The sequence below is a fragment of the Pipistrellus kuhlii genome, unplaced genomic scaffold, assembly GCF_014108245.1.
Source record: "Pipistrellus kuhlii isolate mPipKuh1 unplaced genomic scaffold, mPipKuh1.p scaffold_m20_p_9, whole genome shotgun sequence".
Lineage (NCBI taxonomy): Eukaryota > Metazoa > Chordata > Mammalia > Chiroptera > Vespertilionidae > Pipistrellus > Pipistrellus kuhlii.
In genome coordinates, this window is record NW_023425595.1 from 11,667,525 (window position 1) to 11,681,074 (window position 13,550).

A 13,550-nucleotide genomic window follows, 5' to 3' on the forward strand; every position below is an offset into this window, starting at 1 on the left:
TTTTAATTGCGGGGTGGGGGGAATGTCCGAGTTCATTATGACTATTTAAAGAAAAACCTGAAACAGGATTGATTTTAGAGCTACCTAGTTCTTGTCCCAGCCCCTGCGGTGCCTCATGGATTCACTAAGCAAATTTATATAAGGCGCAGGTGGTTGGGCCTGGTGCTCCCCCGGCCCGGCGTGCAGAGTGGGTGTGCCCGGAGGTCCCGCCCCGGACCGCGTGCGCCACGCTTCCCGCTGCGGGGGAGACGTTTTGTTCTGGGCGCGGAGCTTTGGGCCTGCGGTTTGGAGCTCGCACAGGGGCTGCCCGCTGCTCCGTGGCCGCGTCTCCACCCTGTTCCCGGGCCGGGTTCCATGGCTTCCCGCGGGAGGAAGCGGAAGGCCGAGGCGGCTGCGGGCTCGGCCGCGGAGAAGCAGGAGAAGCTGGCTGACGGCCAGAAGGAGGTGGAGGAGGCGACGGTCGTCATCGAGCATTGGTGAGGGCCCCGGGGAGGCGCGGAGAAGGGGGGCGAGGGCGGCGCACACCCGGAGCCCTGATCTCTGACCCTCCTCGTCTCCTAGCACGAGCTGACGCGTGTACGGGCGCAACGCCGCGGCCCTGAGCCAGGCGCTGCGCCTGGAGGCCTCGGAGCTCCCGGTGCAGGTGAACCCCGCCAAGCCCCGCAGGGGCAGCTTCGAGGTGACGCTGCTGCGCCCGGACGGCAGCAGTGAGTGGGGACCAGGGGCTGGAGGAGGGGAAGGGCCGGCCTCACCGCGGGGGAGGTGGTAACGCCGCTTCTTCCCGGCCTCCCCCAGGTGTGGAGCTCTGGACTGGGATTAAGAAGGGGCCCCCACGCAAGCTCAAGTTCCCCGAGCCGCAGGAGGTCGTAGAGAAGCTGAAGAAGTACCTTTCGTAGGGAGGCCTGGGCCGAGATCCTCACGCTGAGGTTTGAAATGGGGGCGACTGTCGAGGGAGGGATGGGTTGATCTTGGTGTGGATATTTTCGAAGCAACTGTTACACCGAATTTCATAGAGGAGCTACCTACCATACACAAACACCCCCTCCCGCCCTCAACTGTTCTCAGTATTTCCTCTATTGGGAATACCTCTTCCCCTTTACATTGGTAGGAAAAACTGAAATCAGCATTTTTGTTTTTTTGCTATGTTCTATCTAGTGTGCCCTTTATTAATTCCAGGTTTTATTTCACAATCTAAGTTCTAAGACTTAGCTCAAAGACAAATGTAAATGATTTTTAGAAATGCAGTTTATGTCCTTTGAAGGTTCAGTTTATTGTCCTGAGGGTATGGGCCGGTTTTGTAAAATATCTCATTTTCCACACCCCTGGTGGTGAGTGTTTCGAATCTTTGAAGTGGATTGTAAATCCTACCAGTACCCTCACTTATGAGTTAAAATCACTGACACGTGTTTATTTGTATAGGTTGTGATTTCCCCTTTTATTGGCAAAAACCTGTGTAACTTCATGCATACTTACCCAACCCTCTTGTGTTATTTGTTCCTAGTAGGGTCTTTCTATTAATAGTCCCATATGGTAACACTTCATTACTGTACTCTTATTCTCTTAAATTTGTCGTTTTCATATCTAGTGGTTCATACAGTGCTTTCACATGTCATAGGTATGTGCCTCATAACCTTGAGATGTGGGAGGAGGGTGCAGTCCTTGAGCTCTCCTGAGTCTTTGGGTTCAAGGATGGAGGAACAAGCCTTCCTCCTGCTATATGATTCCCTAGATCAGTGGTCGGCAAACTGCAACTTGAGAGCCGCCACTTGCTGCTCTGTTGACTAAGTTTGCCGACCACTTTGTAAGGCATTACCCTTACCCAGAAGTTTTGACTTCAGGTTAAAGACATTAGTACATTATTAAAATGTTTTTTAAGTGTTTTTCCGTAAGGCAGTGGTCGGCAAACTCATTAGTCTACAGAGCAGCAAACCGATGCTCACGAGCCACAGTTTGCCGACCACTGGGTGCTAGATCTCTACTAACATTTTTCTTCCTCTTGTTTTCACAGCTGTTTCTGGTGATGTTGGAGCATTTATGACGGGACATGGCCAAACTTCAGTTATGTGCCTGAAGCTATAGTTTCTTCTCCAGAATTGATGGTTCAGTTGTGAGGCAACACTCTAGTAAGACATTGAAAAGTTCTTGGATTTGGTTTAATAAAAGTTGAAATAAAGTACTTGACTAATGAAGTAAAACTTAATTATATGGTAAGGGATAAAAGCGAGCCTTATGGGATTGGTCCCCATTGTGTGTTTCATAAACAAGTCCCACATATAAGGTGCTGGACAATGTCCTCTCCCGTACACTGTGTTCAATTCCAGCACCACTTCACACCTTTTGGAACATATTCTCTGACAGAACTACTGCAGAGGATGTACTTAATTTTTCCTGAATTCGCTGTGTCTCATCCTGGGAGACCTGGCCTTGGCTGTTACCTATGAAACACTAGAGTTGGAGACCTCATAGTTTACTATTCTACTTATTTGTCACTTTAAAGTAGGTTATAAGGAACGAAGAAGGTTCAAGTTCATAATTTTCTACCCATGGTACTAAATTTCTGCCCAGCTCCCAAAACCTGGGGAGGGGAGAGCATAGGCTAAGGAGAGCAAGGGGAATGCCTGCCTTTTGTGCTAAGAGGGCAGACATGTGCTAGCCTCTCTGCCAATACCACTTTAGCCAACATTTCCCATCCTCCCAGGGCCCCTAAACTGCCTTCCTTATCCACTAGGTTAGTATATCTACCTCTGTTTCTGACTCTGAGGAAGGGTCTGGCCATACGGAGGGAATACTGGTAAGTACTAGCTTCCCCTCTGGTGTCCAGTCTACCACATCAATCTCTTCCTCTTCAGGGCTGCCACAAGGTGAGTCTAACAGCTCAGAGTTGCTATTAAGTACCTCCTTGCCTGGTTCTAGGGCAGGGTATAGCACCTCTTCCATAGTTACTTCCAGCCCTGTCTCTACCCAGTTAGAACAGGGAGGTAAGAGGTCCCCATAGGACCTTTGGGGAAGGTCAAGGGAGTCAATGTGGAGAAGTTTGTCCCTCTGACCATCCAGTGGCTTGGAACTGGTAATTTCTTGGTCTTGAGTCCAGGAGTGTCCTGCAGAAAGCACCTCCCCTTCACTAATCTTAGAGGGCATGACAAGGGGGCTAAAGGATTCAATTGTCTCTTTGTTCTCACCAATAGGTTCCTTCTCTAATCCAGTTAGCTCTCTGGGCCAGAGTTCCATGTCTGGTAAATACCATTCTTCCCCTTCCATCCAGTTCTTTCCTGTTTCTGTCAAGTGATAACTAGGGGTCCTGCAGCCCTCAGCCTCAGGACTCTCCAGAGACACTGTAGGATGCTCAATGTCTGAGCCACATAGCATGAAGTCCAGGATCTCCTCCAGCTCACTAGTGGCAGCAACACTTGTGATTCGGTACTCCTCGGCTTCACAGGGCTGCTCTAGCAGAGTCGTGTCAAATGCATATGACTCTGTGCAGTCAATATCAAAACCGGGTTTCTTCCCTCCCAGCTCTGGACTGGATCCAAACTCGGACTTCACCACTTGGTGGTCTGGGGAGTGGCTAGCAGAGAGCAGAATGTCTTGTAGCTTACAGGACACAGGGGAGTCCTGACACAGGTCTATTCTAGTTGATGACATTTCTAGCTGGTTGATTGAGGATGGCTGAATTCCTGGAGGCTCTTTTGAGTCTCCAGGTTCTGGGACATGAGGGCTCTCTGTAGAGGTTTTGAGGGGAGGTTCTTGTACCACCTCCCAGCAGGTCCCATTAACAGTCTTCCTAAGCTTCACTCTCCCAACCTGCCCCTCTTCTGCAGAGTCTAAGTTAGGTGCCCTGACTTCAGGGCTCCATTTCTTACTCCCACCCATCTTTCCAAGACCAGATGGGCTTGAGGTGCTTTGTAGAGGACTGGCTCTCCCTGGTGTATCCTTGTCCTCTAGCACTTCTTTATTTCTACTCTTTTGTCGCCAAAGACGCCGGCCAGGGGTAGCTGGCACTGAACTGGATCCACTTAAAATGCTGGAAGGCTTGGATATATAGACATCGGGTGACAGCTTTGAACGACTCAGTCTGATCTTTCTGGGCAAGAGTCGCTTATCCACAGAGGGGTACAAGCTGGGTGGGGAAAGCTCTGTAGGACCAAGGGCAGGGTCACTCTTGTTTTCTTTAGGTCCCTGACTATGGCTTGATGGCAAAGAGCTTGCTTCCTCCGGAGCTGGGCAGGCTCTGACCTTCCTCTTGAGCAAAAGAGTGCCAGATAAGTTCCCTGCATTCTGTCGGTTGCTCTTGTCCTGGGGCCTCTCGTCCTTCCCTGACAACTTCAATCTCACTGTCCCAAGAGGACAAGGAGTCTGGGTAACAGGCAGTGGAGTAGGGCAGTGGCTGGATGCCACCACCCTGGCAGAGATTGGTGCAGCACTTGGAGGTTGTAAGCACTCCCTGTTCAGTCTTCGGCCCTGAGGGGCCTTTACTAACTTCCCACCCTCTAGCTGAAGGGATTCTAGCTCAGAGATGCGGAGCTGACGGGCAGCAGAAAGCACATCTTGGGCTTCTTCCAGAGATACTTCCATTTCTGAGGTATACAGGAAGTCCACCAGCTTCCTAAGTGTCGTGATCTTCAGGCCCCCCAGCTCCAGCACCACCTTACAACCCTGAGCTGGCCTCTCCTGCTCCAGGCGCTTTGTGAAGAAGGGGCTGCAGGCGGACAGGATACAGCAATGGGCTGGGACTACCTCACCTGGAGGGAAACCCAAACACTTGGTTATCTCATGCAGGCTGGCATGTTCATGAGCTAAGCACAGATACTACTGAAATGAGTTGCTCCTCTCAATTTCCCTCCATCGAAGTTCAAGTAGAAGGAAAAATATGTCCCTTTTGCCTTCCTGGAACCTTGAGCTATTACCTAGCTAACTAAAAATCTAGTTTGGATATTACTTTTTTCAAAAAGCCTTCCCCCACTCTATCCCATATCTGGGTTTGGTGTTCCTGAACACAGGTATTCTGCAGCTAACATAGCACTTAGCAATCTGTATCGTCCCCCTTCACTAAAAGTAAGGACCGACTGTCTTACTGCAGTATACCCAATGTTTGACAGAGTAGGATCTAATACCTGCTAAATAAATTTTTGTGACACACACGAATGTAAAAAAGTTATAGAAGCTGCTTGTGGTCTAATAGAAAGGGCATGACCTTTGGATATGTACACTCAGAGCTCAGTTCTCTCCTGAGCTCTTTCTACTGCTTAATAGGCAGTGGTCTGTGCTGAACCACCTTCTCACTTTATGGGCACTTCCACCAAAAGTGTTTATTTCAAAATAAAGTATCACATTCACCCAGTTGTTCAATCTGAGCACTTGAAGTTATCTTTGATTGTTCTCTCTTACCTACTGCATTTAATTAAACATTTTTTAAAAATATATTTTTATTGCCGAAACCAGTTTGGCTCAATGGATAGAGCGTCGGCTTGGGGACTGAAGGATCTAGGGTTCGATTCCGGTCAAGGGCATGTACCTTGGTTGCGGGCATATTCCCAGTAGGGGGTGTGCAAGAGGCAGCTGATCGATGACTCTCATTGATGTTTCTAACTCTATCTCTCTCCCTTCCTCTCTGTACAAAATAAAATATATTTAAAATATATATATATATATATTTATTGATTTCAGACAGCAAGGGAGAGGGAGAGAAACGTCAATGATGAAAATCGTTGATTGCCTGCTTCTTACATGCCCCTTACTGGGGATTGAGTCTGCAACGGGGCATGTGCCCTTGATCGGAATTGAACCTGGGACCCTTCAGTCTGCAGGTCAATGCTCTAACAACTGAACCACACCGATTAGGGCTAAGCATTAATTTTTTTAAAAGCAAGTCATTTTTTAGTCATTATTTGACAAGTATTATTCTAAGAGTTTTATCAGTATTCATTTAGTCTTCATCAGACCCCTATGAAGTAGCTTTGTTAATATAGATGAATAAATTTTGGCATATTTAAATATGTGCCTACAATTATATGGTTAGTAAGTGGCAAACAAAAGATTTGTACTGGGATTTAGGGAGTGTGGCTGGTTACAGAATTTATACTCAAGTGTAAGAAGTCTTAAAAATTTTCTCTAGCCGAAACCGGTTTGGCTCAATGGATATAGCATCGGCTTGGGGACTGAAAGGTCCCGGGTTTGATTCCGGTCAAGGGCATGTACCTTGGTTGCGGGCATATCACCAGTAGGGGGTGTGCAAGAGGCAGCTGATCGATGACTCTCTCTCATCGATGTTTCTAACTCTATCTCTCTCCCTTCCTCTCTGTACAAAAATCAATAAAATATATTAAAAAATAATCTTTAAAAAAATTTTTTTCTCTCTATATCTTAGTTCAGGCCACTATCCTCTCTCTTCTGGATTACAAAACAGCCTTCTATCTGGGCCCATGAGTAATCAAATAATTCTTAATGTAGCTTGAGTGCTGTTTCTAAAAGTAGGTATCTGATCATGACCTTAAAACCTATAAATACAATTCCCAATGTTCTGAGGACAAGATCTACTTCCTTTGTATAACACTTCAGACCTCACATGGCTGTTGCTAATTTCTCTAGTAATATTTCTGGTCACTTCCTGTAGTCTGCACTCTAGCCGTAAGGAGCCACTCACAAATCACTGGTCACATCTCTAATTCTCTGTATATTCTGTTCTCTTTGCCTGGGGAAAACCTTTCCTTACTTCTTCCTACTTCTGTTTGCTCTTCAGACCTCACTGTAGGGGGTTACTTCACCAAGAAAATCTCCCTAATCCCCATTCCCCAAACTCCTCAAGCCTGTAAAAGATGCTTCTAGCCGTAACCGGTTTGACATAGGGGTGTCGAACTCAATCAGAGAAGGGGCCAAAATCTAAAATCCAGCCTAAATCGCGGGCCAAGTGGTTTACTGAACAGTCATAAACTGTCATTGTGATGGAAACGCAGCGGAGTGCAGTGATGACAGCGCGGTGCGGGCCACATTGCAAGGCCTGGTGGGACGGATTTGGCCCGAGGGCCTTGTGTTTGACACATGTGGTAGAGCATCCGCCTGCGGACTGAGAGGTCCCAGGTTCGATTCCGGTCAAGGGCATGTTCCTTGGTTGTGGGTACATCTCTGGTGTGGGGTGTGCAGGAGGCAGCTGGTCAATGTCTCTCTCTCATAGATGTTTCTAGCTATCTCTTTCCCTTCCTCTCTATAAAAAAATCAATAAAAGATATTTTTTAAAAATCAGCCAATAGTTACCCCAATTTGTTATCATACTACACAGTTACCCTCACTCCCATGAGAATGCCTGTCCCTCCCGCTCCTATCTGAATACACTGTTTATAAAGTGATTTCCTTTCAAGGAAGGACTTATCTTTACATATACTGTGTGCCCATACTAGTATAGTGCACTAGCATACAATAGCTAATACTTGTTTTGTTTATTCTGAATTAAGGAATGAAAGCCAACTCTGCACTTACTAAGAGAACGAACAGGCAAGTCACTTAATTCTCTGGGCCTCAGTTCGTTTATCTTATATATAACATTATTTATTTCACAGGCTGTTTTAAGAGACATATACTGTAGAATATATACTATTTAAACTGTAGAGTGCTATACAATACTGTTGTCAAAATCCCTTTCTATAAATGAAACTGAGCTCCAGAGAAATGAAGTTACTTGCCCATTTCTCAGTTACTAAATAAAAAGCTAGAATGTAAACTGACTCCCAGTATTGGGCCTTTCCCAGGCTCAATCTCATGTTGATTTAACATATCAAATATAAAGGGAAGAGGTAGAAATAAGGTATATATACAGGGGTGACCAAAAGCTGGTTTATAATTGTGAGTATGCCAAACACAGCTTAGGTTTTTGGTTTTTTTTTAAAATATACTTTATTAAGAGGAAGGGAGAGGGACAGATAGCCAGAAACATCGATGAGAGAGAAACATTGGCCAGCTGCCTCCTGCACACACATCCCCCCCCCCCCCCACCGGGGATGTGCCCACAACCAATGCACATGCCCTCGACTGGAACTGAACCCAGGACCCCCTAGTCCGCAGGCCAACACTATTCACTGAGCCAAACCAGTCTCGGCACACAGCTTAGTTTTATATTATTTACTAGAGGGCTGGTGCATGGATTTGTGCACAGGGGATGGCGTGGCGGGGGGGAGGGGGGGAAGATAGGGGACCCTTATCCTGGCCTGTGCCCTTTTTCAATCCAGGACCCCTTGGAGGATGTCCGACTGCCGGTTTAGGCCTAATCTCCACAGACCAGTTTGGCCTACGGGGATCAAGCCTAAGCCCACAGTTGGGCATCCCCTGAGGGATATAGCAATGCGCCAAGTGGCAGGTGGCCAGGGAGGAGCCCAAGCCAGGGCTGGGTGCTGCACTACTCACACTCATCCTGGCCTGCTGCGCCTGCCCCTGCTGCTTGCTGCTCAGAAGCACTGACGCGGAGGAGGGAGAGGCTCCCGCTGCTGCAGCTGCTCTCACCAGCTGTGAGCCTAGCTTCTGGCTGAATGGCGCTCCCCCTGTGGGAATGCACTGACCACCAGGGGGCAGCTCCTGCATTGCCCCCTGATGGTCAGCGCACATCGTAGTGACTGGTTCCAGTCATTTGGTCATAACTCATTTAGGTTTTTCTATATATAGATTCTTGTGTTATATGTTTTTCTGTATGACAACTGTAAACCTACTTTTGCCCACATCTGTATTTTAGGTCAAACAACAATAAAAACCATAAATTTGAAGACAAGAATAAAAAAAACAACTATGTAATAGCATCACCTAATATATTAAAAGCATTTTTCTGAGTGCTTTACATATGTTAACTCAATACTCACAACCATCCCATTATATTATCCAAGTTTTATAGAATTTCTAGACTTAAAGAAACTTTACAATTATATTTTGGTTAATCCTCACCTGAGGATATTCTTCCATTGATCTTTCGGAGAGAGTGGAGGGAAGGAAAGAGAAACACATTGATTGGTTGCCTCCTACACATGGGCCAGGGAGGACCCTGCAACTGAGGTATATGCCCTTGACCAGAATTGAACCCGGGACCCTTTGATCTGCAGGCTGATGCTCTATCCACTCAAACTGGGTGGGGTTAATTTCATTTTTTAACAGAAAAAGTGCATAGTCTGATTTTCACACTTGCAAATATAACTGTCCTAGAAAACAAACAGCTTTTTTTTTTCTCCAAAGTTTATATATATATATATATATATATATATATATATATATATATATATATTATTGATTTTTTTACAGAGAGGAAGGGAGAGGGATAGAGAGGTAGAAACATTGATGAGAGAGAAACATTGACCAGCTGCCTCCTGCACATTCCCCACTGGGGATGTGCCAGCAACCAAGGTACATGCCCTCAACCGGAATCGAACCCAGGACCCTTCAGTCCGCAGGCTGATGCTCTATCCACTGAGCCAAACTGGTTTAGGCACAAACAGCTCTTTAACAAATAACTTACAGTGCTCAAAGGCAAGAACACTTTTTTTTCCCCCCTGGTTTTGTCCTCTTCCTGGTTCTAAAGTCTTTTTATCTTATTCTATGGTGAGTTTTCAATTGAGTCCTCACTACAATAAGTTCCCAATGTCACTGATAGGTTTTTAGAAACTGGAACTTTAAGCAAAATGACTATAAAGAAATTTTACCATAGGCTAATTATGTAAACAAGAGTTAAGTTTCTATAGCATATTTTTGGTCACAAAAATGTCACCAAACTATTAAATAAAGAACCAAAACACAATATTAAACATTGCAATAAATGTGAGGTATTTGTACGGTTAAGAATCCTATCTAGCTGAAACCGGTTAGGCTCAGTGGATGGAGCGTTGGCCTGTGGACTGAAGAGTCCCAGGTTTGATTCCGGTCGGGGGCATGTACCTTGGTTGCGGGCACACCCCCAATAGGGGGTGTGCAGGAGGTGGCTGATCGATGACTCTCATTGATGTTTCTAACTATCTCTCTCCCTTCCTCTCTGTAAAAAATCAATAAATTAAAAAAAAAAAGAATCCTATCTAATAAAGAGGGAATATGCAAATTGACCATCACTCTGCCAAAGATGGCGGCACCCAGTTGTCTTAGCTTTGCTGGAGTCTCCCAGTCCTGAGGGGCAGCCGCTGACAGTGGGCAGTGTGAGCAGCCTGGCGGAATGCTTGCTTTGACACCATGGCAAGCGTTCTACCCCAGCAGCGGAGGGCCTCTGGGCAGCGGGCACAGAACACTTGCGTCACTGCAGGCCAGGCTGAGGGACCCCTCCCACAATGTATGAATTTTGTGCACCGGGCCTCTAATGATTAGTAAAAGCAAGTCAGATAACTATTTTCGAACCTGCTTATTCTACTTTAGGGTTGTATGTGGCCAAAGCCTATAAGGCAGCTCAAGGCAGGAATCAACCCTGGATAAACACCCTTCCCTTATAGGGTGCACTCACAAACATACTCTTATACCCACTCAGACTGGGACAACTCAGACATGCTAATTCACCTAACATGCACATCTTTGGGATGTGGGAGGAAACTAGCAACGGGGCATGGGGAGAAAGTGCAAAATCCACACAGTGGCCTAGCTGGGAATCAATTTTATTTTTTTATTAATGTTGTAATGAAGCAACATTGAACAAAACAATGTTATCTGAGGACCTGCTGCAGTCTCTTACCTTCTGCCTGCAGAAGGACATCACAGAATACCCCCCTCTGTTGCTGGTGATACAGCTGCAGAAAAGCCAACCGGAGGAACCGGGAATTTCTGTATATGATTTTGGGACTGGCAGGAGAACACATGTTGGTCTATTAATAAACCTAGGTTTTCACAGATCAGATTCCTGTGGATAAAAGAACATACATTTCAGAACTATGCTTATACCTTTTTCTGTCTTTGAAATGGCAGGAAAATTTGAAAGTTGAGGACCCATAAGCCCAGAAATTGTGCCAAGATATTTCAAGAAAGACTATCATAGTTTCATGAGAGATACAAGATAAGTCTCAATTTGAATCTCAGGTAAATAACCTAACTTCGAGTCTCACTTTTCTCATCTATGAATGGAACTGATAACTGAAGTTACCTCTTAGGGGTTTTTTTTTTTTTTAAATATATATTTTATTGATTTTTTACAGAGAGGAAGGGAGAGGGAGAGAGAGTTAGAAACATCCATGAGAGAGAAACATCGACCAGCTGCCTCTTGCACACCCCCTACTGAGGATGTGTCCATAACCAAGGTACATGCCCTTGACTGAAATCGAACCTGGGACCCTTCAGTCCGCAGGCCGATGCTCTATCCACTGAGCCAAACCGGTTTCAGCATTAGGGTTATATTAAAGACTGAATGAATCAATGCAGGTAAAATTGCTTAGTTCTATGAGTGCCTGGCACATAATAACTATCGCCCCCAAAATGGTAGCTATTATCCTTGAAATTTCCTCATTCACAGTATCTATAGTTCTGACTACTCATATTCTTCCTGAGCATCACACTCCAGAGTTACATGGGTATAATCCTCAATTTAACATTTAAGAAACAATATGAATATAAAATTCTCTAGTAAGTGTACACATCTTTTCTCTGAGCTCACTCTACCACACTAACCAGCAGAGGGTGCACAGTAAAGAAAAAGCTGCTGGAGTTGGTGGGAAGGTCCGGCACGGAAATTAGGACATTACCTAATGGTTCAGATGTTCCTGATTAAAGTGAGCCTGATTCCATTTGGCAAAGAATCTGGCCTTTAGGTTTGTCAGTCCAGTTGATTACCTGGCTAACAATGGACAGGGATAATTAAGCTTTCTACCCCAACCAAAACAAACTGGATACTCTGACTTCAGGCTAACTACATTTCCAGCTTTTTGCCCTGAACCCCTTACACTTACTGCACAGCTGGTGTTCCTCTCCTGGCATGCAGTTTTCTATCAGGTGACACCGATGATCAGAAAAGTTAACATCAAACTATCAGGAAAGAAAAAAAGTAAAAATTAAGAAAGGGTAGGTTCGCCGAAACCGGTTTGGCTCAGTGGATAGAGCGTCCGCCTGCAGACTGAAAGGTCCCGGGTTCGACTCTGGTCAAGTGCCCATGTACCTTGGTTGCAGGCACATCCCCAGTAGGGGGTGTGCAAGAGGCAGCTAATCGATGATTCTCTCTCACCGATGTTTTTAACTCTCTGTCCCTCTCTCTGTAAGAAATCAATAAAGTATATTTTAAAAAAATTATTAAAAAAAAAAGAAAAACGGTAGGTTCAATACAGATCCAGCCAGAGATGCGGATGGAGGAGGTTGGCAGCTGTTGCAAGGGCCCAAACTGAGGCCCTGGGGAAGCTTACCAACTCACCAGCTCCCGCCTTGCCCCCAGACCCAACCAGAACTAGCTCTGCAGTAGGAGTTGCCCCTGCTGTCCTCTCTGTGCTTGCTTCCTCCCGGGGTCCAGCCTCACCACGGGAGGGTTCTCCAAGAAAGCAGCACAGGTGGGTGAGTCGCCTGAGGTTCCTCCTCTCCCCGCCCGGAACCAAGGGAATCAGAGTTGGCGTAACAAGCAGGGCTTCAGGGAAGGCCCTGCAAAGCTGGGCGCCCAGACGCCCTGGCCCAACTCCTTTCACGAGAGATTCCTTAACGCAAAGGTTTCTGGGAATAGAGTGTGGGGATCCCGGAGGCCCGAATTCAGGGTTCGCCCTCACCGCCAGCTATGGCCGCACGGCGTTTGCAGCCTGCCTCCGTCTCTCTGGCGTCCTCTTCCTGCGGGGCACCCTCATGCACCGGGAGGCGATGACTGCGGCCACGCGTGTGCCCGGCGCCACGCACCTCGCGCTGCTGCCCTCGCGCACATGCGTCGTGGGGCCGACGTCCTCCCTCCGCCGCAGCTCTCCGGTGTAGTCTGCCGGGATACATCATCCCCATTGGCCGAAGGCTTCTGGAACAGCCAATCACAGGAGGAGGAGCACTTTGGCGGGATGTTAAGTCTCGAGGTACTTGAGAGCAGCGGGAGAAGGTCTGCGCGAGAAGTGGGGTCAGAGGAATTCTGATGGTAGCCGGGTCGGAGGGGTTCTGATGGTAGCCGAGTCGGAGGAATCGGAGGAATTCTGGTGGTAGCCGGCTTCTCCCCCCTCATCGCTGAGCGAACACCCCGAAAACAGGGTCTGGACGCTCCAATTGGGCAGGCCCCAGAGCACTAGAAGGAGACTTCCGGGGGAGAAGTTGCAAATGGCGGCAGCCCTGTTAAGATGGCTCCAGGCTTAATGGAAGGAAATAGTCCCTGAGATGGCTCTCCTCGCGCGTAGTCCCCGAATCTCTCACCCAGACATCTCCTAAGGCCAGGAGCAAGGTTACTGGGCTACTTTCTGAATTCACATTTTCCCCAGATTTCACGTCAGCTCCGAATCTTGGCGAACTGCTGACCAGAGAAGGTTGCAGAACTTCCCGTCTGGAGTGGTCTGCGGTGTCCTTCCAGAGCTGGTTTGTTTAGAACACTTCCTGACTGGAAACAGCTGTTTTCAGGGATGACATGGAAAAATTAAATGATCTCAAGTTCATAGACATTTAGCGAGAATGTC

At 46.9% G+C, this 13,550-nt stretch overlaps 2 protein-coding genes across 3 annotated transcripts; one reads left to right on the forward strand and one right to left on the reverse strand.

The window, feature by feature from the left end:
* Positions 1-96: 96 nt before the first annotated feature.
* Positions 97-2,173, forward strand: SELENOH (selenoprotein H). Of its 2 annotated transcripts, none has more exons than XM_045577581.1 (4): positions 97-476; positions 562-707; positions 796-926; positions 2,009-2,173. In XM_045577581.1, exons 1-3 carry the CDS (start codon positions 355-357, stop codon positions 894-896), a joined length of 369 nt encoding a protein of 122 aa, XP_045433537.1. In that variant the 5' UTR covers positions 97-354; the 3' UTR covers positions 897-926; positions 2,009-2,173. The 2 variants fall into 2 exon arrangements, with proteins under 2 accessions (XP_045433537.1, XP_036282529.1); XM_036426636.2 differs by having other exon boundaries at positions 107-476; positions 796-930.
* Positions 2,174-2,507: 334 nt separating this feature from the next.
* On the reverse strand, positions 2,508-10,799 carry BTBD18 (BTB domain containing 18). Its single transcript, XM_036426629.2, has 2 exons — positions 10,676-10,799; positions 2,508-4,739 (listed from the first exon to the last, which is right to left on the reverse strand). The coding sequence occupies exons 1-2, from the start codon at positions 10,797-10,799 to the stop codon at positions 2,725-2,727; spliced, it is 2,139 nt and encodes a 712-aa protein (XP_036282522.1). The 3' UTR covers positions 2,508-2,724.
* Between the last annotated feature and the right edge of the window lie 2,751 nt (positions 10,800-13,550).

Bases quoted from the DNA above. Each gene is read 5' to 3' on its own strand.
- BTBD18 (XM_036426629.2), bottom strand. From the start codon at position 10,799: ATGTGTTCTCCTGCCAGTCCCAAAATCATATACAGAAATTCCCGGTTC. The intron at 4,740-10,675 runs GTAAGAGACTGC...GTTTCCCTCCAG, and splicing joins TGTCCTTCTGCAGGCAGAAG to GTGAGGTAGTCCCAGCCCAT.